The sequence below is a fragment of the Pantherophis guttatus genome, chromosome 4 (assembly GCF_059756535.1).
Source record: "Pantherophis guttatus breed Tessera chromosome 4, ASM5975653v1, whole genome shotgun sequence".
NCBI lineage: Eukaryota > Metazoa > Chordata > Lepidosauria > Squamata > Colubridae > Pantherophis > Pantherophis guttatus.
The window spans coordinates 134,015,522-134,039,562 of NC_142066.1; the positions used below are offsets into that span (position 1 = coordinate 134,015,522).

A 24,041-nucleotide genomic window follows, 5' to 3' on the forward strand; every position below is an offset into this window, starting at 1 on the left:
GAGACACATAAGTTCTACTCTCACCCTAGGCACAAAGCCTGAGTGACCTTGGGCTAGTGACTCTCTCTCAGCTCTAGGGAGGAACACTTGTAAAGAACCTTGCCAAGAAAACCTCAGGGAATTGTCCAGGCAATCTCTGACAATCAAATGAGATTGAACAGAAGGAAAATAGACATACAGATATACCCCACAGGCACCCCCTACCTTTATCATATTATTGGTCTTGCTTGACTAGATTCCCACTAAAACCCCTATAATTTTGCAAAAGGGGACTTGTTTGCAACTTTCCTTTTTGTTGCATGCATAGATAAACATAGAGAAGTTTATTCTAGCTCTCCTTGATTATAGTCAAGCTGGAGGATGAAAAGCCAAGGTTGTTTTGGCTATAAAAAAAAAATCTCAAAATATATATTAAGGCAATGTGGTTAATTCATTAACATGCAAACCATTTCAGTTCTCTATGACTGCTTCTTAAGAATGATGGTAACCGAGCAAAATGGTTTTTTAAAAAAAATATTTCCTTTTTAAAAAAGGATTGTGATTGACATTGTGGTTACATCTCATCTTGTGATGGGAACAATCTTTCTGTCCATTCTGACAATAAGTCACAGGCCCTGCACATTTCTTGATTGTTTAGGATTTACTGTGTTTTCCAAAAGCTTCTTCTCTTATTAACTTGAGAGATAAGACTCAAGCTGAACACCTGATAAATACATGAATACTTTCCTGTACATTTTTTGGCAAAACTACAAAAAATTAATAAACATGGAGTCTGGTAGCACTTTCAAGACTAATCAAATTTATTAGAGCATAAGATTTTGAGAGCAGCTTACATCCTAATGAACTTAATCTTGAATGTACTACCAGACTCCACTTTGTTCATAAACTAACTTGGCTCTTCCCCATCTCCAATTTAGACTATCTTTCCCACTATCTCCTTCTGGGATACTTCTTTGAAATATTTTACAGCTTCGAAATATCATGGTGACCCTAGTATCAGCATGTTTATCCCTGCATAGCTATTCAAAATCAGCCAAGGTTGCATAGATGTTTAAACAAAGAGGGAAGAGGAGGAGGAGGAGGAGGAGGAGGAGGAGGAGGAGGAGGAGGAGGAGGAGGAGGAGGAGGAGGAGGAGGAGGAGGAGGAGGAGAAAAACCACAAAGAACACATGCTTTATTTCAGGTATTTTCTTTTAGTATGGCAGCATGAAGAAGCCATGGCAGATGATAGAGGAAACAGTGAAAAAGGAACTGATCCAAGACAGATAGTGTCAAAAGTCTGAAGCAAACTGGCAGTGGCTGTAGGCAAGGCCTGAGGGATAACAGAGAGAAACATAATGAATCACATCCTCTGTCAATCCTTGGGTCCATTTGATGTGTTGTCTGAATGTGATCTGAGTTTGTTTCCTTCCCCTTTTCTTTTGCTTCGCATAAAGTGACCTAGCATATTCAAATGCTTGTACAATATTCTGTGCCCTTGACTTGAACTACAATTAAGCATTATTACCTTAATTTGCATGTTAGCAGGCATGGAAGAAACATTCAAGTAGATCCAGATTGGAAATCATGTAGCCATGTAGTTACCTAAGTGGAACACTTATATTTAGAGAAGATACATCTCTGAAACCCAGATACTGACAGCAGAAATTAGGGGACAGCTGTTGACTAACAATTACAGGTCCTGTTTACAAATTTACAAGAAACATCTGGCTGACCACTGGTGGAGACAGGATGACACATTAATTAGGGAATATCTTGATTCGGTAGAGTTTTTACCAGATCTGAGTGTCATCCTTGCCTTCATTTCTTTTTTGTTGGATGTCCTCTAATTCGTCATGAAAAGAATTTTCACTTTTTAGATGTTCAGTACTGCCCGCACTTAAGAAGAATTTATTTTGAAGTATGTTTAAGTGTTCTAAAGTTCAATGCTATGAACGCATTTCATTATGAAACAGATCATAAAGAAGTTCACCCTCTTGAACACAAAAATGTTGACTCAACGCTTTGATACAATCGGTGGTACAATTTTTTGGGAGGGGGTGGAAGGGGAGGGAGAACAGGTACCAAATTTATGGCACGCTAAAAATAAATGTTCTTCAGAGCATCAAAAGCCTCTTCATGCATCGAAACAGCATCTCTGAAGGACAGAAATAAAAAGAGTTGAGTTAACTGGAATATGATTCCCTGTTTTTTAGAGTTCAAGTATAAGAACTTCCCCCTTCCCAATGTCTCTGTAAAAATTACACTGACATAGGCACACAAGCATTTTGCCTATCAGGTGACTATCTTTATATCTTGTGGTGTGCAAAATCCCCAGGAAGACAAAAATCTGACACTAATAACCTTGTATTAGATGTGCCTGCACATATGACATGTTTCTGTCAACATCTATCTGAGGCAAAACAGTTTTTGGAAGTCCTACAGGGATTCAGAAAGTTGGTTTTGTTTTCTCTTTTTCTAGCCAATTCAATAATCTTCTATGAGTTTCTTTAAATTATCCATAAATGAAAAAGACGTGCCATTTTGTAGCTGTAGAAGTTTTGCTTGCATAATATAATCTTTAATACAATTATTGAAGGAAAAATCTTGCAATGTTGGTGGATGATACACAATAAACTATACTAGGTTGGCTGTAACTTCCAAACAGAATTCCCTGAAGGACATTTCTGTAAAAACAAAGCATTGAAATTTAAAGAGAAGCTTTGCACAAAGTCTCTTGACTTGTCTGCCTGACTGAGATTTATTGGGATTAACCCTCCTATGCTAGCAAATTTCAGATCAGTTCAAACAATAAGCAAAAGACAAATAATAGTTATTTGATCTTCCAAAATCCATGACAAATCCAATGAGGATGATCAAGGATCAAATCCAAGAGTAAACATATGACTCTTTATTAAGATTAAAGGTGTGACTAAATATTAGAGCTGGGCATGGGCCCTCTTTGATGTGCCCTTGACTATATTTCATGTGCCCTCCATAGGCAAACAGTTGAGACCTTTGGCAGGATAATTTCTGCTAGTCTTCCGGATATGGAGGGCAAGGGTGGGTTGGGGCAGGAAACAGTGAGAAACAGAGAGTCAAAGAGAAGTAACAAAAAGAGGCAGTGAATAAGAAGATGGCAGAAAACAAATATATTTATTTGGTTTTGTCCAGCCTATTACTTCTCTGGTATATCTTTTTTCAGATTTCTACGCCACCTTATTTTCATGTACAACTCAAGCTGACAAACATACACAATACTCTTTCCTCTTCCTATTCTCCCCACAATAACAACCTTGTGGGGTGACCTGGGCAGAAAGAAAAGTGACTGACCTGAAGTCATCCAGACAGCTTTCATGCTTGAGTCAGGACCAGACACATGCCCCCCACAGAGATTCTTACCCACCCACTACATTTGGGTCCCTTCATATCCTATTCCATGTTTAGAAGACAAAGGGTGAAAATAACATACTGCTGAATTAGACTGTACACACTTCCAGTCCAGCATTTACTTCTCAGTTCCTTTTCACAAATAGCTGTTCAGACACGCCTTGGAAAAAGCACAAACAGGACCTGTGGCCTGATGCTGGATATAACACATTAGATCTAGTCTTTGATAGTCTGATATTTCACAAGCTATGGACTTAAGAAATATATTTATTCATTAACCAGGTTAATGCAGTGAAAGCAGCCAATGAGTTTGCTTGTGTTGATCCATGACTAAGTTCTAAGTTCACATGATGAATAAATTTTAAAAACCCTCAACCAAGGTAAAAATAACATTTATTAGCATATTGTAGCTATACAGGTGCTAGATTTAGAAGTGATCTTCTCAAGCTGGTTGTGTCAATACATTTGTTGGTAACAAAAGTAACTAGTGAGAAGAGATAAGGAGGGGCAAGGCTGACCCTCTTCTGTTTTCCTTTTCTCACTATTACCTTTAAAGGAAAAGTGAGCAAAAAATTGCTCACATGGGAGGGCTTGGCAGTCCTCCATTCTAGTAGTAGCTTTGGATGGATGACCACAATTTAAACCTGAGAAATTTCCTACATAGAGGGTTTTACAAGTTGTGGGACCTTCATCACTGGAAGTTTTCAAGAAGAGCCTAGATGGCCATCTGTCAGAAATGGTGTAGGATCTCCTGCTTGGGCAGGGGCCTCTTCCAACTCTGTTAATCTGTTAAATCTGTTAAATTTATCAAGGCTTGGGTTGAAATCTTACTCCTGCAACACTATCATTAAATACAGAAAGGGCTCTGGTGGCTTTTTCACACTAGGCTTGCTTGGGCCTCATGAGAAGATTAAGATCCAGTTATTGTCCCTAAAGCTCTACCATTCTTCACATGCTCAGAGGCACCCTTTTCCTGTCGTTTTACACCAATTGCTGCTGGGAAATGGGTGCTGGCAAATATTTTGGTTTCGCTCCGCTCTTCTCTTTCATGGCACCCGATTACTCCCACTCTCTTCCCCGCGCCACTCTCCCTCCACCACCCCATTCCGTTTCCGTCCCTCCAGGCGCTGGTGTAGACAGGAGAAGAGCGAGCGAGAGACCGCGGGGGAGAGAAATGGAGGCGGGCTGCCAAGGGATGCTCGCAGGGCTAGGACAAGGTGCTCCCCTCCCCTTGGCTTCGTCAGACCTAGAAGGAGGCGAATCTCTTGCCACCGAGCCGGACTGGCGGTGGTCGCCCCTCGCGAGTTGAAGCAGCTGGGGAGGCGGCGCGGCCAAAGAGGAGGAGGCGACCCTGGGCGGGCCATCGCCGCCCCTCCTTTACCCACCACCGCCACTGCCGCCGACCTGACTGGGTTGCCATCACTGCAGAGGGGGGCTGCCGTCGCCGTCGCTTCTTCATCTTCCGTTCCTCGGTCTTTCTGGAGCTTTCGGGTCGCGTCGCCGTCCAGCTACCCCGGCAGCTGCAGGCGGGAGAGCGCACGATGCGGGCGGTCCTTGCCCTGCTTGCTCTGATCGGTAGCTTGCTCCTCTTCCTGTGCTTGGCGCGGCTCCCGGCCGACGGCGCCGGGGGCGCAAGGTAGGCAGAGGAGACCCGGAGCTTCCACGGGGGAGGCGTGGCTTAGGAAGGGGGAACAGAGTTCGGGGGGCACAGATGGCAAATGGGGGTGCCTCTATCCCGGACCGGGTGTACATAGGTCACGGTCCCGCGGAGACTACAAGTAGGATTAGCCGCTGGGTAAGGGCGTGCTGTGGCTCTTGCTGACCGCTCCTCTCGCTGGGCACTCTAGGACAACTTTGGTCTCTCTTGCTTGCTTGCTTCCTTGCTTGCCAGTGGCTGGGACATGGAGGGCAGAGCTGCGACGGACTACACCCCCAGAGTGATGAGGTACCTCCGATCCCCCACGAACGTCCGCCTGGTCACTCCGGTGGCCCCCGACAGGTAAAGATGGTGAGGGGTTTGCTGTGTTGGGAATACACCTCTGCATTATCTTGAACCAGAAAGGGTCACTGCTAACATCAGCCTGCGCTGAGGCTGCGGAGCATCTCAAAAGGTCTCAGTGGTTTGTCACTTTGGGTTGGGCAGTAATGTAAGGAATTATTGCACAGGAAGCTAAGATGCCCCCCTCACCCTTCTTCTAGATGGTGATCCAATTATTTCCTAAAGTTCAGTTGTCTATTAGTGCAATAATCTTTCATTACACTACTAGTTGGACAAATGTATCTGATGCTCTACTAACAGCACTTTTAAAACTTTGTGTAAGTGTGTAAGACTATATACTGAACATATATTTCAGATCTCTTGAAGTAAACCCCAGAGTTCAGTAAATGCTATCTTTACACAACAGCAGAAAACACACTAATTTGTAACACTGGAAAAATGGTATGCCTTGCCTTAGACTTGTCTTTGTTCCACATTTAAGCAAACAGAATAATAATATTTCTGAAGTAGTTTGGAAAATGATTTACTTGACACCCATTTCTGTTTCTTTCTAAGTTTCTTGAATTTTATCTTTTACTTTGTCTCCAGTCCTTTCTTTGATATGCTACTAGATGTTTGTGTGTGTGTGTATGCAGGCGCATAGTAACATCTTTCCTGTGATTATTAATACCATCATCATTTAAAGGGATCTGGGATGAAAATTTTTCAAAGGAAAAGACATTCATATTTAAGCTCTTTGGCATCATATTTACTAGTGCTCATCTATCATTTGTTATACTAGCTTCCTATAAACCTCAAATTCACACAGAGAAGTAGTGAAATATATCATTACAAGTGCCTCTTCACACAATAAGCATGCAGCACAAAAAACTAAGTTGCTGGTTGAATAAAGTTTGCTATTACCATGCTTTAAAAAATTACCACTGTTGTGTTCAGCCAAAGCAATGGCCAAATGAGATGGTTTACAGAGACAGACAGAATGGGAAGTAGAGAGCAAGCTTCCCGTTTATTTTCTGTTCTCTGTAAAAATAAAAGGATACCTCAGGAAAAAGCTCCTGTTATTTACTTTCAGAAAATCTCTTCGAATTGACAGGTTGGTTGGTGCCTCTGGAAAACAGACAAGTGCCAATGCCCTTCTTCTTATGTTTACCAGGCTTTTTTATTCCACTTACATTTTAGAAATAGATTATTGTAGGAAGCAGGTAAGTGTGGGGTAAGGACTAGGAATGAGGACACCTCAGTTCAGTTCCATTCCCACAACCATGGATTGTCATCTGGTGGCTCTTGGTCTCTTTCAGCTGAACTCACTTCGTAGGCTTATTGTGGTAAGAGAAAAAGGAGGACAGAACACTATGCACCCTTGAGCTCTTTCATGAAAAGTGGGGTATCGATCAAATCAGCCAATCAATATCATAATGCAAACCACTGGTCCTTACCGTTTATTTATTGGAGTACTTTGGACTGTTAAAAGATCCCTTTTCATCTCCTAGAAAGGCAGCACATCCTGAGAAGTTCATTTACCTCTTGAAAAATGCATATTTTTGTTCAGGATACTAGATCTGGGTTACATACCTGCAGGGAGGTACAAGAAGATGCATAAAACTTAACTCTTTGCTGTTTCCATGTCTGAGTTTGCAGCTTGGATTTGACAGCTCAATGGCCCTTCCCATTTTAAATAGGCAGATTTCCATGGTAACCCTTTGGGAATGCAGCAGCCCACATCTGCTCCCAATGTTCCAAATATGTCCCTGGCTGAAAAAAGTTGTTCCACTGTTGTGTGATGTACCTATATGAAATCAGTTGTCACATAGGAAACATTTACTGCTTGCTGTACTGCAATGCTTTACAAATATAAATATAAAAATGTAATACAAATATTTACCATAGCTACCAATCTGAGCCGATAAAAACTGAGATGCTCCAAGAAGTCAGCAAAGAAATACAGAAAACTGTATAACATCTTACTGTTATCTAGCAATCGTCTGGATTTTTGTAGTCCAGATTTGGTAGCCCTAGATTTAACACACACACACACACACACACACACACACACACACATGACCAACCACTAGGGAATGCAATCTTGTTCACACGGGCATTTTTCTGGTAGATTTATAAATGTTAAACCACTGCTGTGGATGGTTCAATAGAAATTCTCTTGTCTAAGAGAATGTGTTCTTTCCTTGATTCCAGGGAATTGCAAGATAAGGTTTAGAGAGGATTAGGTTAACGACATTTAAGTTGCAAAAATCCTAACAGCCTCTAGATGCCAGCAAAGATGTACAGATGTAGATATATATGTTGCAGTGCAGATGTGGTAGCTCTAAGTTACGTAGAACAATTGGGTGGCAGGAGGAAATTTCATCTAGGTTAGGCACGGGTAACTATTTTTGGCTAAGTGCTGTACAATAAGCTGCAGAGGATTGTAAGGTGCATCTCCAGTGAGCCACCAACATCATAAAGAAAGGAGAGTATTTTGAGTTTGGAGGAAGGTTGAGATAGATAATAAATTTAGAACATTAACATACAAAGCAAAAAACAACCAAAAGAAACAAATATACCAACCCAGCATAACATCCTGCCATCAATAATTGGTTTAGCTTAGTTTGGATTTCTCAACTGTTGGTATGAGTTCTGAAGTTGGACTCAGGCTGCAAACAACTGCATCCAATTCAGGAGATGTCTGACAAGAAATTATAGAGCTAAAACTAGAATAATTAGATTTTTTTGTAAGGAGTTATGGTATGGACCCAAATTTGGTCATGCTTAGAGAAAATCTGCTGAAAATACTGAAATGAGACAAGTTACTTATTTGCTAACTTAAATCAATTTAAGATATTGATTTCAATGTGCTTACTCTAAGTACAGCAATAGTTAGAATAGGTCTTTCCATTATGTTATAAGGACAAATGGAAGCTTCAAATACTACTCACATCAAATAATATTTATATTATTTCAAGTTTCCATTCATGAAGATTTGCAGAGATAAAAAGGGAAAAAGCCTTTAAAAAAGTAGAAAGGAAGTACTGAATTCTCGCGTTGTAATAAATCACAATGTGTTTTATTTTTCTTCAGTTGCTTAGTGAATGAAATGGTTAACTTAAAACACTGAATTAAGCCCACACAAAATAATTTACATTCTGGTTTAGGACAATAAGGTAAAAACAGAAGTATATTTCACTTTGCTAAAACTACTTATATGAGAAAACAGGTTTTTATTCATGCCCCTGTGCTTGCCTGTTACTCTTTTGTTCTGCCAAAGTATTTTATGGTCCATAGCACTGATATTTTTATAATCTGTCTGACTGTCTCTCTGTTTCATTTTGGAATGCAGTGATTAGGGTTCACACCATGGCTGAAGAGTGCTAATTGCTTTATAAATTTGACTACCACCTCTTAACTGTTGTTTTCTTATCCTTTTCCTTGGCTTTTAACTCTGTAGTCACAATATTAGGAAGCAGAATAATAGAATATCAGAAGGGAAATTGGAGCCTCTATCCAATCTCTTCTTAAAAACCTCCAGTGATGGAGCACTCATAACTCCAGAAGGCAAACTGTTCTACTGATTAATTGTTCTCACTGTCAGGAAATTTCTCCTTAATTGTGGGTTGGATCTCTCTTTAATACTCTTCTATATGTCACTTCTTGTCCTGCCCTTGGGAAGGCAAAACACTTTTCTCAAGACACAACAGCTGCCTTCTTTATCAACTTTTGCCGAGTCAAGGGCTGATTTTTAGACTACATCAACAGTCAAATATTCCTTACTGTGATTATTCAAACATTATTTTTCAATGCCAGTTTCTTTAATGTGCATGTTGTAGAAGTCTACTCTTATCCATGTCATAGTGAGAGATAGTATTAGCTGAAGGTAGGTGGGAAGGAAGCTGTTTTCAGGGATGAAACATATTACATCAATATATTGGGCTATAGTCAACTAAAATTCATGGCTGCTTATTGTAAAAGGTTGGGTGCAATTCAGCTGGCCTTATTTCTAAAAGGACTTAGAGATATTCCTACTTCCAAGAGCTTTGTGAATTTCCTCGTTTCTTCTGTCTTGGTAGCTGTCCTACAGAATTCAATATTGACATGCAAATCTTGAGAGGAAGTGGAAAGATGTCAGTTTGACAAATTCGAGCAAAATACTACAAGCTGCTTCATAGGATAATGTGCATCCTTTACTTGCTTTGGACTGCAAAATTAAATGGACACATACCTTTGCTCCTCCTGCTTTGCTTCCTTTCCTTATGCCCTCCTGTGGCCAGCAGCAGACTACATGGAGGTTAGAAAAGCTATAAAGATTTCTGTGGAGCTGCAGGAGCTGCAGAAAAGTCACCTGTAAGCATCCCAGCCATTGGATGGAAGCTTCTGTAACACAGAGAGCACTTATGGAAGGGTTGAAGAAGATGAAAAGACTATGTAGGCTGCATTTCACCTTCCCCTCAAAGAACATAACATCCCTGGGGTACAGAGCTTTTTGTCAGGCTGTATTTAAGTTGCCTACCAGAGGCCCAGTGCTTGCAGCCATTGTAATGGTTTCTCCTTACTGCATTGCAACCCTCTTGCTGAGGCAACATATGTCATAAGGAGTTGTTTTTCAGCTTGGCAATTTTAAGTTTCATGAGCTTCAACTCTTAGAGTTCCCAAGCCAGCATATGTGAGCTCATTTGGTGATATTGTTGCTGTGTAGAATAACTAAATTGCCATTTATTCACCTTTTTTATAGGAGCAGAATTAATGAATAAATGGAGAGATTGGGAGAAGGAGGAAGACAGCAGGAGGGAGGGAGAGAGGGAGAGAAGGACAGAGACAATGAAAATGAGAATATTTGGAGAAAGAAAAAAAATATTTAGAATAAAAACTTGAACCCAAGGTCACAATGCCACATACAATTAGCTGGATACCCAAAATGCAGGATAAAAGAATCAGCTGATGTAAAGATTAGAGCAAAGCAGAGTGATTAAGTATTTGCTTTAACTATAAATAAGCATTGATTTTGGGTAAATTAATTTGCCCTAATAACTGCTCCAATTATTAGGACAAATTAATGGCTAGGATGGTGGTAGCTGAAGTTGCTTTGCTTTACTAAAGTTTTCTGCTTTTCACTATTCCTCCAAATACTTAACTTGAATTATCTGTTTTTAAGGGCAGCATCAAGCTTTTGCAATGCTAGTACAACTTCACTCCAGGGTAGCTGTAAGAAGGAAGCATTGATTTATAAGCAATTACATTCTGACATATTAATTCTGAATGGTTTATGCTGGGCATTTTGTACTATTTAATACAGCTGACTTAGATTAGGGTTCACTGTTTTACTTTATATGATCATCTGTCCATAGAACTGTTCTAGGGACAATTGCCCAGCATAAGCTGCCCAGCATAAAGCATTCAGAATTAATGTATCAGAATGCATTTGCTTATAAATCAATGTTTTCTTCTTACAGCTATCCTGGAGTGAAGTTGTAGTAGAATTGCAAAAACTTGACACTGCCATTAAAAACAGATAAGATCCTGTGATTTGTTTTTTAAATAGAATTTTGAGAACACTCAAGAAAAACATTTTATATTTATTGTAAAATATGTCAATAAAATTTTGAATTGTATTTCTATTGAAGTTGGGAAATGGGATTGAAATGTATTTCTATTGAAGTTGAAGTGGGAATTATATTTCTTTTAATGTGTTTCTGATTTACATTAGCATCTACACAATGCACTACACAATTCAATCCAAAATCAAGTTTAAAAAAATAAATTCTGCATTGGGTGGCAATTCAAAGTCATTCATCTTCAGACTGAAATAGACCTCATTGATATTTCTTATTACTTTCATAATTTGATCTGTTACTTATCTTTTCAGCAATTCATTGTGCTGTTGTAAAGAGTGTTTGCTCTTCTTTCAAATGGATTTTCCTTTTTATATAAACAGAACAATTCTTAATACAGCCAGAGTGCAGAAATCTGAGCAAGCCTCAAAATGCAAGGATATATGGAGTAACAATTGGTCATCATCGATCAAGAAGAAAAGGTAAAGTGTCTGCATTTGGTTATAAATGTACTTGACTGGCAAGCAGCAATGGCAATTTTACAATCCTGAACAGTGTATAGTATAACAGTTTTAGGTGTGAGAAATCCATTGGCATCTTCTTATAGGAACTTGGCCAAGATCTTTTAGTAGTTGAATTGGCCAACATCTGATTTAACCTAAATATGGTTACACTAAGAAATTATTATAGCATCATAACTTACTGTCATGGCATTTGCTGTCTAGAATGACATATCTCCAGAGGTTCATATGGCCCCAACTTCATTGCCCAGCAAATTAGTTTTAATTGTCTGGTTCTTTCCCCAGGCCCTGGGGTAAGAAATTGGTTTTGATGCCTTTTTGTTATCAGACGGGCTTTTTTGTTTGCTTGCTTGTTTGCTTGCTTGCTTTTCTCATTTTTATCTAGCCTTGCTTATAATTGGGTGTTTTGTATTAGCTGTTTTGTTGTATCTGTCCTGAGTTGGTTGACTTGGGTAGCTCTATAAATTTGATGCCATGCAGTGTATAAAATAACCTGAATTTTGATCTGGGATATGTATTTTCCTATTCAGAGGTATGTCCACTGATGAATTATATATTTTGATACAAAGATGGAAGTTAGAGATAATATGCTTTGTACAAAAATACTGCTTATTGTCCAAAGAAGGAATGAGTCCAGATTGGTATGGAAACTGTCCTAATGACATTTCATGGAAAGCATGAGGGCCTAGATTATTGCTTATGTTGGGACTATCAAATCATATGCCTTAAATTGCCCACAGTGCCACCAATTGAGATCATTCTGATGCATTGTGGGCACTAACACAATGGCCCGATACCATTGTAAGGAAAGTTTATTTATATCAGTAGAAAAGATGATAGTTGTACTAGAGGATATTATATCCAAGATACTCATTAACTAAAAACTGGATTAGGATTAACCAATCCAGGAGTTTAAATCTACCAGCCAATTGAAAAAATCTGGCTGCTACAGATTATCTCTTCATGTACCTGAGGCTGTGATGTTTTGAGACAATCTTGCTCCATGTGATACCCTCCAAATATGTTGTTTTTCTGCATCCAGAAGATCAAGATTTGGACATGCTGCTTGAAATTCTGGGAGCTGAAGTTCAATATATTCCCAAATTACAGATGGCTACTCTGAAGTCTGAACACATAGCTGGTAGTTTACTAGCTTTCTGCCATAACAGTCTATATATATATATATATATATATATATATATATATATATATATATATGTATATGTATATGTATATGTATATGTATATGTATATGTATATGTATATGTATATGTATATGTATATGTATATGTATATGTATATATATATATATATATATATATATATATATATATATATAAATTTTCTTATATATATATATTAATACAGTGGGACTTTTACTTATAGTTGAGGAAAAGGGATAATTGAACTTCGTCTGTTTATTTAGTTTTAGAAGCTCTGTTTATGCTATAATTTCATTAAAAAATATTCACTTATGTTAATGCAATGATTCATGACATCAAACAAGCTATCAGGTAATAGCCATTTTTTTGTGCTATGGTTGAGTTTTCTTCCTTACATACTGATTTTTATATTACTGGTTTAAACAAGCTGAAATTTCCATGGCTTTATTTTTTTATATTTTTTAAAATGTTTTATTTTATGTCTATCTGTCTATCTGTCAATTAATCTGTCTGTCTGTCTGTCTGTCTGTCTGTCTGTCTCTATCTATCTATCTATCTATCTATCTATCTATCTATCTATCTATCTATCTTTCTTCTATCTAATTCTTATCCTTTTTTCCATAAACAACTCAAGCATACATACCAATACCCCTTCCCCCTCCTGTTTTCTCCACAGCAACTCCTTCTCCTTATGAAATGAGTTGGGCTGAAAGAAGGATGACTGGCTCAGTTGGCTTTCATGCCAAATGTGGGTCTCAGTCTCCAGTTTTCTAGGTCAGCATCTTAATTACTACACCAAACTGACGTTTGTCAGTTTTATTGCTTTTCTTAGATGGCAAAAAAATCAAAAGAAACATACTTCCATTCAAGCTTTTTTGGTATTTTGATTAACAAATACTGTTTCAATATCAACATTGCTTTGGTAAAGAATCTCCATGTCAAGACATTCATACATAATATGTCAATGAATTTTTCATGACAAATAACCCAACACAGTTGATTATCACAGCCATCCAGCTATACAGTAGTGGAGACTGGACCTCTAGGGCAGAAGAAGTCAGAACAACTGATTCAGCAGGATCAGGCTTTGAGGCACACAAGTCAGATTGAGTCAATAGCAGCCTGTCAAGCTGTTGGTTGCCATAACCCTTGCCATTACAGAAATTTTTAAATAGCTGTAAAATGGAATGCTTTTGGAGCCTATTTACACAGAAAAGCAGACAAACCTTTAACTATTTCTTATTCAAAGATTAAGAGCTTGCATTAATTTACATCTTTGGATTTTATGCACCGTAGCATGCTGATAATTCTAATGCAGCTTCAGAAATCTTTGACCTATATCAACGTATCTTACAGTTATAGATCTTTTATGAATTTACAATAAAACTTTCAAAGCAACACAGTAATTAACAGTATCTGCTTCACTGAACATTAGAATCTGATATCTTCTTTCTCATGTGCTGCTATCTAAAGTCAAGCAGTGATGACCAACTTAGAATTTCCTTCAGAAGATATTACTAGGTTGAAGGCAAGATGTATATAGGTGGGGAAACTTCAGTTTAATATAATTTTGAGACCTCACATCAAAGAGGACATAGAGAAAATGTGACAGAAAGTGTCAAAGAACTAAAATAGGACAAGGTTTATTAGTTATAAATTCCTAATTGGCAACTTCACAGTGAAAGACTTGTTGCTCATTCTTCAGAAACCATAGTATCCTTCAAAATTATTTCCAAGGATTACTTTAATACCATAGTAGAGTATAGGATTTATCGTATGTGACTGATACTAGTTGATTTAGTATTTTGCTGGAGATTGTTTACATGACACTTAGCCAGATTGGTATTTGCATGATCTTTAAGCAAATTGGACCTTTCAAGAAGTTTTGGGGTATAACTATTTAGGTCCCTTGTAACTGACTATTCTCAGATGGTACTGGCATACAAAGGACATACTCAAGTATTAAGAATATAGACAAGAGGCTTTTTATAAGTAACTTCTGTACTTTTTGCCATAATGTACCCCAGTCTGTTCTGATTCCAGAAATCTTTCTTAAAAACTTATAACCTCATCAGAAGAAGTAGAAATTTATTTTATCACTTAATTATCCATTTTAACACTTCAAAATTAAAACACTTATATTCCATGTGCTTTTGTAATATCTGTAGAAGGGAATTCCATCTCTGCGTAATCATAAAGAATTAAGAGTTTTTGAACATTACCATAATATTTTTCTGGATGCATCTATAGGTGTGTACTTTAGGGATAATACTAATTCTTATCTTTGCTTTATCAACGAAATAGTGGAATAGAATCATTAAAGAAAGGATGCAAAACGAGGGACAGAATAAAATATGAATGGAAAAAATTAAAATAATTGTTATTTATTTTCAATAATTAAATAGAATTGTTAAATTGTCCTGCACTGAGTTGTCCCGCTGTAAGTTGGCCGTGGTGAATTTTCCTACGGCAAGTTGGCTTTGGTGAGTTGGCTGCAGTGAATTGGCTATGGTAAGTTGTCCCATTTCCCATCTCAGCATGGCAGTGTCTTTATATACTTCAATGCAATACCTTGCTCTATCCCCAAAAGTAGAATCTACTCATTCCTTTCCCTACTTTTCCCTCTGTCTTAATGTATTCTTTATCTTGGCTTTCTCATGCTATGGACTAAGTGATAGTTGGCTTTTGCCCAGGGGTGAAATCCAGCAGGTTCTGACAGGTTCTGGAGAACTAGTAGCAGAAATTTTGAGTAGTTCAGTGAATCGGCAAATACCAACCCTGGCTGGCCCCAGAGTGGGGTGGGAATGGGGATTTTGCAGTATCCTTCCCCCAGGATTGGGGCAGGAATGGGGATTTTGCAGTATCCTTCACCTGCCATGCCCACCAAGACACACCCACAGAACTAGTAGTAAAAAAAAATTGGATTTCACCACTGCTTTTGGCTAATTAGGCTTCCTGCCTCGGAAATAAATCTACCTCACTTGGATATACTATATAAGTTTGAAGCAAAGAACATGTAGTGTCTTATCCACCATTCTTTCAAGTAATTTCGATAAATAATTATTTATTAACAAGTTATTGATTATATTAATAATCAATTGATTTATTATTATTTTTATTATAATTACTGATTTATTAATAAGGTATTGAGTGAATGGTCGGCAGTTCAGCAGTTCGAATCCCTAGTGCTGTGTAACGGAGTGAGCTCCTGTTACTTGTGCCAGCTTCTGCCAACCTAGCAGTTCGAAAGCATATAAAAATGCAAGTAGAAAAATAGGGACCACCTTTGGTGGGAAGGTAACAGCATTCCGTGTGCCTTTGGTGTTTAGTCATGCCGGCCACATGACCACAGAGATGTCTTCGGACAGCACTGGCTCTTCAACTTTGAAATGGAGATGAGCACCACTCCTAGAGTCGGGAAGGACTAGCACATATGTGTGAGGGGAACTATACCTTATTGATTAAACAGGGTTCAATTAGATTGAATTAGGTTTCAGTTCAAGAAGCTGGAGGAATCAAAAGGCGACTGAGACTGTATTCTGACGCTGAAGCCTATGTGACACTTCCAGAAACACCTAAGGAATTTTCCCCAATCCTAGAGCCAAAGAACGGATTGCCAGTCCAGCTGGCATTTGGAAATGGAATGGGGAGCAGTATTATCTTGTTATATTTTAGGCCAGTCTATAAAAAAACCGTTCCTGGAAACTCTACTTGCTATGAATGAAAGCACCGCCCAGAGCAGGGGTGTCAAACTCGCATCATCGTGTTGTCGTCAAGTGATGTATCACGACTTTTTTCCCCTTTGTTAAAATGGGGTGGGCTTTTCCAGAACATGATGCATCTGGCCTGTGGACCGTGAGTTTGACACCCCTGGTCCAGAGCATATGCTTATTTCATAGGTCTAAGCTATTTAGATTCTGAATTTCAAGCTTCAGAGTATCTTTCTTCCCATTATATTCTGAGCTAAAGTGTTTCTTTAGGATTACACAAATCTTTTCAAGGCCTCATACGCCTAAGGCTGTTCCTAAACCTTTTGCATCTACCGTGATTTCCAGAGAATAGGTAGAAATATCAGGTTCCTACTTAATGATTTTAAAAGTGGTGTTCAGATTGTGAGATTCTCTGGAATTGAATGTTGCAGCTGCCATTTTCTATTATGTTGCCAGTTAATGACTTTTTTTCCGGAGCCGGAGAGTTCTCATTTTCTTATCCTCAGCCAGTGAATGTCTTTAGGCAACAACTTCCCATTGTAAACTGGCAGGAATTTCTCTAGATGAAATCATTGCCCCAAGTCACTTTTTCCCCTTCTGTAATATCAGCTTTATAGTCTACCCCTTAATTTATAGAGATTTCCTCCCTTAAGCTTCAAGCTACTAAGTAAAATTATTTTTCTGTCATAAGATGATAACCAGCATAACTAAAGGAATGGCTGAATAGATACTATTATTCACTCTTTTTTCTCTGCTCTGCTGAATTATAGTCTGACCAGTAGTGGGTTTCAAAACATTTTACTACCGGTTCTGTGGGTGTGGCTTGATGGGTGTGGTGTGGCTTGGTGGGCGTGGCTTGGTGGGTGTGACAGGGGAAGGCTACTGTAAAATCTCCATTCCCTCCCCAATCCAGGGGAAGGTTACTGCAAAATCCCCATTTCCTCCCAATCAGCTGGGACTTGGGAGGCAGAGAATAGATGGGGGCAGGGCCTGTCAGAATTTTTACTACCGGTCAGAACTGATCAGAACCTGCTAAAACCCACCTCTGAGTCTGACCCTAAGATTTCCATAAAACAGAAAGCTTAGTAAAATTAACAATATCGGAGAATTGGTAACATTTATTAAATGCTCCAGTGTTCGCTGCACTGTAATGTTTATTTTAAGAGCATTTAAAATAAAGTATTTAATACTTTCTGTATTTCTGGAGTATACAAGCATGAATAATGAACTATAAATTGGAAAGATTTGGGGGGAGGGATCTTCTTTTTGCAAATTTGCTTTATCAGCTTATCACTATAATCAGACTGAACATAATGAAAAATTGCTGTTATGTGATTTGTGCCAAATATCTTGATATATGTCAGGACTTCTTCCTTCCAAAACCCCCTTCTACCCTCATTCAGACATATCTCATTTCTCACAGTTAGAACTGTTATTCTATTCTAGCTGTGTATCCTGTCTCCCACTTAAATTCATACCTGTAATGTCTTTTACTGTTACTACAGGGCAAAATGGCACTCAAACTGAGAAGGAAAAAAAGCCTCTCTTACACTAGAAACAGAAAACGTGTTTGGTATAGTGACCAAGAGTCCTAATCCCAGTTTAGACACAAAACTGACTTGAAACAAAGTTTGACATACTACATCACACTAAAGGTGGTGAAGAGTCATTGCCTGGGACAAATTTTTAACCTACGCAAATTTACTGGAGGTGGGGGAAGCATAACAGAGAATACTAATAGCATTCAGAGTTTCGTGATGATGCTTTCTACCTCTTTATACACACATATTAGAAGTCCAGCTATGGAAAACATGAAGAAAATGTTTTCACTCTGTATAAAACAAAAGACAGAGGGGGAAAATTTTGAATAGCATCTGTCAGGTACAAAGAATCAGGACTATTTTTATTTTAATTTTTTTATTTTAATTTTTTTATTTTATTTTATTTGTCAAGAACGTATTAGGTAATATATATAAGTATAAGCATGAATTGAATACATAAAATAGATACAAATAGAACCATTAGGACAGGGACTATAGGCACACTGGTGTGCTTAAGCATGCCCCTTATAGACCTCTTAGGAACGGGGTGAGGTCAACTGCAGACAGTCTTAGGTTAAAATTTGGGGGGTTTTGGGATGAAACCACAGAGTCAGGTAGTGCATTCCAGGCATTGACCACTCTGTGGCTGAAGTCGTATTTTCTGCAATCGAGTTTGGAGCGGTTCACTTTAAGTTTGTATTTGTTGTGTGCACGTGTATTGTTGTGGTTGAAACTGAAGTAGTCATTGACAGGGACATTGTAGCAGATGATTTTATGAGCTATGTTTAGGTCATACTGAAGGTGGTGTAGTTCTAAGTTTTCTAAGCCTAGAATTTCAAGTCTGGTGGCGTAAGGTATTTTGTTGCGAGCAGAGGAGTGGAGGATTCTTCTTGTGAAATATTTCTGGACTCATTTTATTGTATTAATGTCCAATATGTAGTGCGGGTTCCAGACAGATGAGTTGTCTTTTTTTTGTAAGCATAGAAGATTTATTGAAGCCTATACACAAGAATCTGGTTGACTAAAGTTCAGCACTAAATTGGCACCAGATGAGGGTCAACAGAATTCAGGAGAGGTTGGACTTGGAGCACTTGTGGGAAGTCAATGACTCTAAACTAGTGGTCACCAACTGGTGGTCCGCAGACCACTGGTGGTCCACGAGAAAACTTTGGTGGTCCGCAGAGAAATTGTTGCATTTCTCTCGAGCAGTCCAGCCAAGGTTTCCTGCGCTGCTCATGCTTCAGCGCTTTGACTGGGGTCCTTCAGGCAGTTAGCTTGGCCGCCTGTTATCAGAGAGAAGCAGCTGGAGTCAACCCTGGCTTTGCTGTCCATTACAGATGCTATATCAGCCTCCCTGCAAACTCTCATCTCTCAAGGAGTGCTCGCTGAAGCAGCATGGGAAACTTTGGCCGGGCTCCTCAAGAGACAAGAGTTTGCAGGGGGCCGATCTAGCATCTGCAATGGATAGCAAAGCCAGGGTTGACTCCGGCTGCTTCTCTCTACTGTAGTGCTTCCTGGATGCGGTTTACCGCTCCAAGCTCCAAGCACTCCAAGCCCCAAGCGCCCCCTCATTAGTCCCACACAGCAGCTCTCTTTAGCTGGCAGGTCGAGCCCAGTTCCAGCTCTCGTACGCCTAGCTGAGCCCTTCATCTACTTCAAGCCATCCCCCATCAGGGGGACCCCACAAAGCCCTCGCCACCCCTTCCATCCTTCTGCCCCCAGCTGGCCTTTTGGATGAGGTGGAAATACTGGATCTTCAGAGGTTGGGTGGCTATGGCCAGGAAGAAAAGGAAGAAAAGCAGCAGCGGTTCCAGGAGGAGGAGGATGAAACCTGGTAGTAAGGTATCTTTGCCCAACTTTTCTGCACAAAGGCTTTTCTCCCACCTGGCTCTTTCCCTGCAGCTCTTTCTGAGGAAAAAAAGACCCCTTCCTCTTTTTGTACCCAGTTGGCGCTTTCCAAAGCTGGCTTTTCCAGTGCTAGCTGCCCAAATCCCCTTTGATTGTGATTTTTAAAAAATTATTATTATTTACATCGGCCATCCTTTTCCGGACATCTCTGCTTTTCTCATTGATTCCCCCACCCCCAATCATTACTTTCCCAAGTCCTCCATTTGCTTCCAACCTGCTTTTTTTTGCCTGTGTGATTTAAAAACAAAGATTTAGAAACACCGGGCTTTAAAGACTTCTTGTTGTATTGGATTGGTGGATAAATCCCAGGCATGAATATGCCTATACATTTAAAATGGGAATGTTTCCGCCCCCTGAAGCCTCCCTGGAGCCCCTTTTCTGCCAGGGGCCGAAATTTTCACGTAGGCTCTGTGAACTGCCAGAGTGCCCACCTGGGAATCAAAGACGGCGCTGGTCAAAGGCAACCCCGAGGCTCCAGTTGCCTCCATCTCCTGCTCACCGACCGGATTCGCATAGCGCCGGTTAGCGGCTGGTCTTTCTGACCTCAGGGCCCGTGGTAGCACTGGGCCAGGCACGATTCGGGCCAGGCGAGGAACGGAGGGTTCCCGCTCAGCAGACCCAGGCAGCCTCATTGCCAGGTGTTCTTTGGAGGGAGCCCCGAGAGCAGCTGGTGAAGGGGATGGGCAGCAGTGGCGGGCGAGGCTAGTTCGCAGGGTGGCTGGGGGAGGGGGAGGTCAGAGCCAGGCTCAGGTGGGCCCTGCCCAGCCCTAGAAGCACCAGCTACGAGGGCTTCCCGGCGGGGAGCCGGCTGCCTACCTGCCGAGCCTGGTGGCAGGATATGGCCCTTGGGCATCTCTGCCTTCCAAATGTGCAGTTTCTTGGAAGCAATATGGAGAGTCTAAATATAAGGAGCAGAAATCTGTTGAGCGTAATCAGGGCTGGGAGGTTGCCATGTTGGTTTTACGTCCAGCAGATGGCAATGTTTTTCAATGTTTTTCAATGTCTTTCAATGTTTTCCAATGTTTTTCATGTTTTTACCTGTCACAGGTGTGACATGTATATAATATAGGTATATAAAAACACGCCTGTAGTCGGATGCAATGTTGTGTCAAAATTTGAAAGCAATCAGTGAAGAACTTTCAGAGATGTGCGGTTATGTACAAATGGACATTTACATTTTTATTTTTATAGATATGCTGTGGTAATTTTCTTAGTATTTGTCCTGCATGGTTGTAGTTTGCTTATTTTTTCAATACACACCGACCTAATTCTTACATGAGAGGATGACATGAAGATCTTCAAATGGTTGAACTGACAACCATTTTAAGAATTGGCACTCCGTTCTCATGTCAGCCATTTTGTTCAACCATCGAAAGCATGCTTCCAAACTTTGAAACATATCCCACAGACTTAAGAGGAAGGTGCAAGCCTGTTGTGTGCCAAGTAGTATAAGCCCCCCTTTAATTGTAGTCCCATTTCTGTTGGTCCTTGAATCAAGTATAAAGAAATGAAGTTACACACTTTGCCATGACATATTTTTAATCAGTTTTTGTATAGTTTATACATATCATTATGTGAATGGTGTGGTATCTGAGTATCATACAATTCAATACAAATAAACATATTCATAATTAGTACATTCCATTTTCCTTATTCCATATTATTAATACATTGCTTTACCACTCTTCCATTCTAAACTTTCTTTAACATTTTCCCCCTTTCACATTATTATATTCAAAGACATGATAATTCATTTTATTATTCATATTCCCATTATTTAACTCTTCCTCTCTCTATATATTAAAGTTCCTTTCTTTCTTCCATTATTTAATATCTCAATAGTGACTTCTAATATCAATCACAATCATTTAAAGCATTCAACATATTCCTATTCTTTTTTCTAATTTTCTCATTCAAACTCTAGTTTTCTTGTTGCATATAATTCTACTATTATTACGCATAGCTATATCTTCTCATTTCCAATTAATAGTAAATTATTAATTTACTTTTTGAGGGGGGTCAAGCTTCAGCAATAAATCTTTTCTCACCCAGACCACACATCATTCACTGTTTCTCTGCACAAACTTAAGGTTTGTGGATGTTCCCTGGCTTCATGGCAGCCATTTTGACTGCTGCTGCTCCTAGTCTTTGGATGAAGGGGTTTTCCAAGTCAGGAAGAGGAGATGTGGCTCCCCTCAACCTGCAAGAGGTTGAGTTCCCCTTTGCTTCACCACCCCTCCAGGGTGGCTATGGCTTCGAATGAAGCCCTGACAGGGAGAGCTTGGAACGGGGCTGCAGAGTTTGCAGTCCTCATTTCTTAAGGCACCGGAAGTTCAACCAGAAGTTGCCATGACATCTATAATGGCTTCAGTGACACAACTTGTGTGCCATTTTAGGTGAACCATTACTGGCTGCATAATAACTGGATTCTCATACTCCAATATGGCTGTGAAGACAGAAAGAAAAGAACTGATCAGAAACATTACTGCTACTTGTTGTTTTGGCTTTTCACTGACTTAAAAGATGTAGCAGTATTTTAATCCATGCTACAAAATTTGTTTGGGAATAGGAGTTGTGATTGGGGCTTCAGAAGTTCTACTCCTTCTCTTAAAATTGCACAGTAGGATTACCCATTTTCAATTCTTCCAACATTTGAATTGTTCTGGAAGTGATTCGAGCCTTGTCCTGCTTAGAGTTCTCATTGATAGAATATAGAGATTTTTGCATGAATGGTTATATGAAAAAAGTTAAATCATATAATGATTTATACCAGGATTAGGTTTTTCTCATCTCCCAAATTTATAGGAACTCTATTGAATTATAGTACAATTACAACTCTATGTGATTGACTAATTGGGCCCGGTGCAAGCCATTGCTGGCAGTAAGTTACACTAGGCCCCATTTTTGAATCTATAGTAGAATCTGAGTAGGAAAATAGAAGTTTATTTCAAAGACAGAGAATCTGTGGCTACCCAGGGTTTTAGCAAAACAAATATCAGCTGTTCCAGAGAGTATGGCATTAAAATGCTAACAATTGAAGTTTAAAGGTTGTACTGTAAATTCCTCTTAGTTGGAATACATTATATGGGACTTAATAATACTAATAACATACATATGCTTATGGATTTCAGCCTAGTTACTCTAAAGAAAACTAATTTTGAACCCTAACCCACTAAATTTGTTTTTTTTTACATCTGAACAAACTCTCTATGCAAGATGCATTATTATAGGAAAAACAAATTATTCTGTCGCCATCTTTATAACCTTTAGATGGCTCATTGCATATGAATGTGATGTTCTGTGAAAATGTGTCTCAGCAGATAAATGTTCATTTAAAAAAAAAGTATTCAGAACACTAGCTTTGGACACAAAAGCTTGTGGAAAGACGCCAAGAAATAAATCAATGAAAATTCAAGGCAATGTGCCATTCTATGTTGCCTTCACAGAGATTGTCTTTCTCATTAATGTTTTAAGGACCTGATTCAACAACAAGAAAATATCTTTGGCACAAAAATAGGAAAAGATCCCTGTCTCAGAATCTGTTTCAGGCAGGATTTCCAGATCTTTCTTTAGAAGGAATTTAGGCTGTGAATCTGAATGTTCTCTGGTGCAGTGAAATGTATGTCCCATTCAGGATTGATTGGGAAAGCTTTCATATAACCATGAAGTCCATGGGTGCCTGACGGAAGACAGAAATCATCCAATTCTTTTTTTTTTTTTTTCGTTTGATTTATATGCCATCCTTCTCCGGAGACTCAGGGCGGCTTACAATGCGTTAAGCAATAGCCTTCATACTTTTGTATATTTTATACAAAGTCAGCTTATTGCCCCCACAGTCTGGGTCCTCATTTTACCTACATTAGAAAGGATGGAAGGCTGAGTCAACCTTGAGCCTGGTGAGATTTGAACTTGCAGTAATTGTAGGCAGCTGATGTTAATAACAGTGCTTTAGTCTGCTGCGCTACCAGGGCTCCTTCAAAGGGAATAATCATATTAAGATATGCAGTTAACTCGGTGTTAATTCCATTTATATTAAATCCAAGCTCAAAAAGATTTCTTGCTTCTGAAATAGAGGTTGATCATTCTTAAATTAAGAATTATGGTGTATCTGTAAAGTAGAATACATGCCCCTTATTCTGGATGTGAAACAGGAAACATAATTTTAAATTGCTATGAATAAATAAATTATTATTTCCTTGGCTGCCCTTTGTACAAGTATAGCAAGTCAAAGACATGGACAATCTATAGATAGCAGTTGAGAATGGTGAAAGAACTGCCTTCAATTGTTTT

General features: G+C 39.2%; 1 protein-coding gene across 2 annotated transcripts in view; it reads left to right on the top strand.

The window, feature by feature from the left end:
- Positions 1–4,507: 4,507 nt before the first annotated feature.
- ST8SIA6 (ST8 alpha-N-acetyl-neuraminide alpha-2,8-sialyltransferase 6) overlaps positions 4,508–24,041 on the top strand; it is a 42,749-nt gene continuing 23,215 nt past the window's right edge. Inside the window, exons 1-3 of one of the 2 annotated variants that reach the window (XM_034401979.3) lie at positions 4,508–5,005; positions 5,261–5,368; positions 11,292–11,390. In XM_034401979.3, the coding sequence (XP_034257870.1) occupies positions 4,911–5,005; positions 5,261–5,368; positions 11,292–11,390 (302 nt within the window). In that variant the 5' untranslated portion in view covers positions 4,508–4,910. The remainder of the gene's footprint in view (positions 5,006–5,260; positions 5,369–11,291; positions 11,391–24,041) is intronic. The other variant, XM_087892842.1, reaches the window with a different exon arrangement.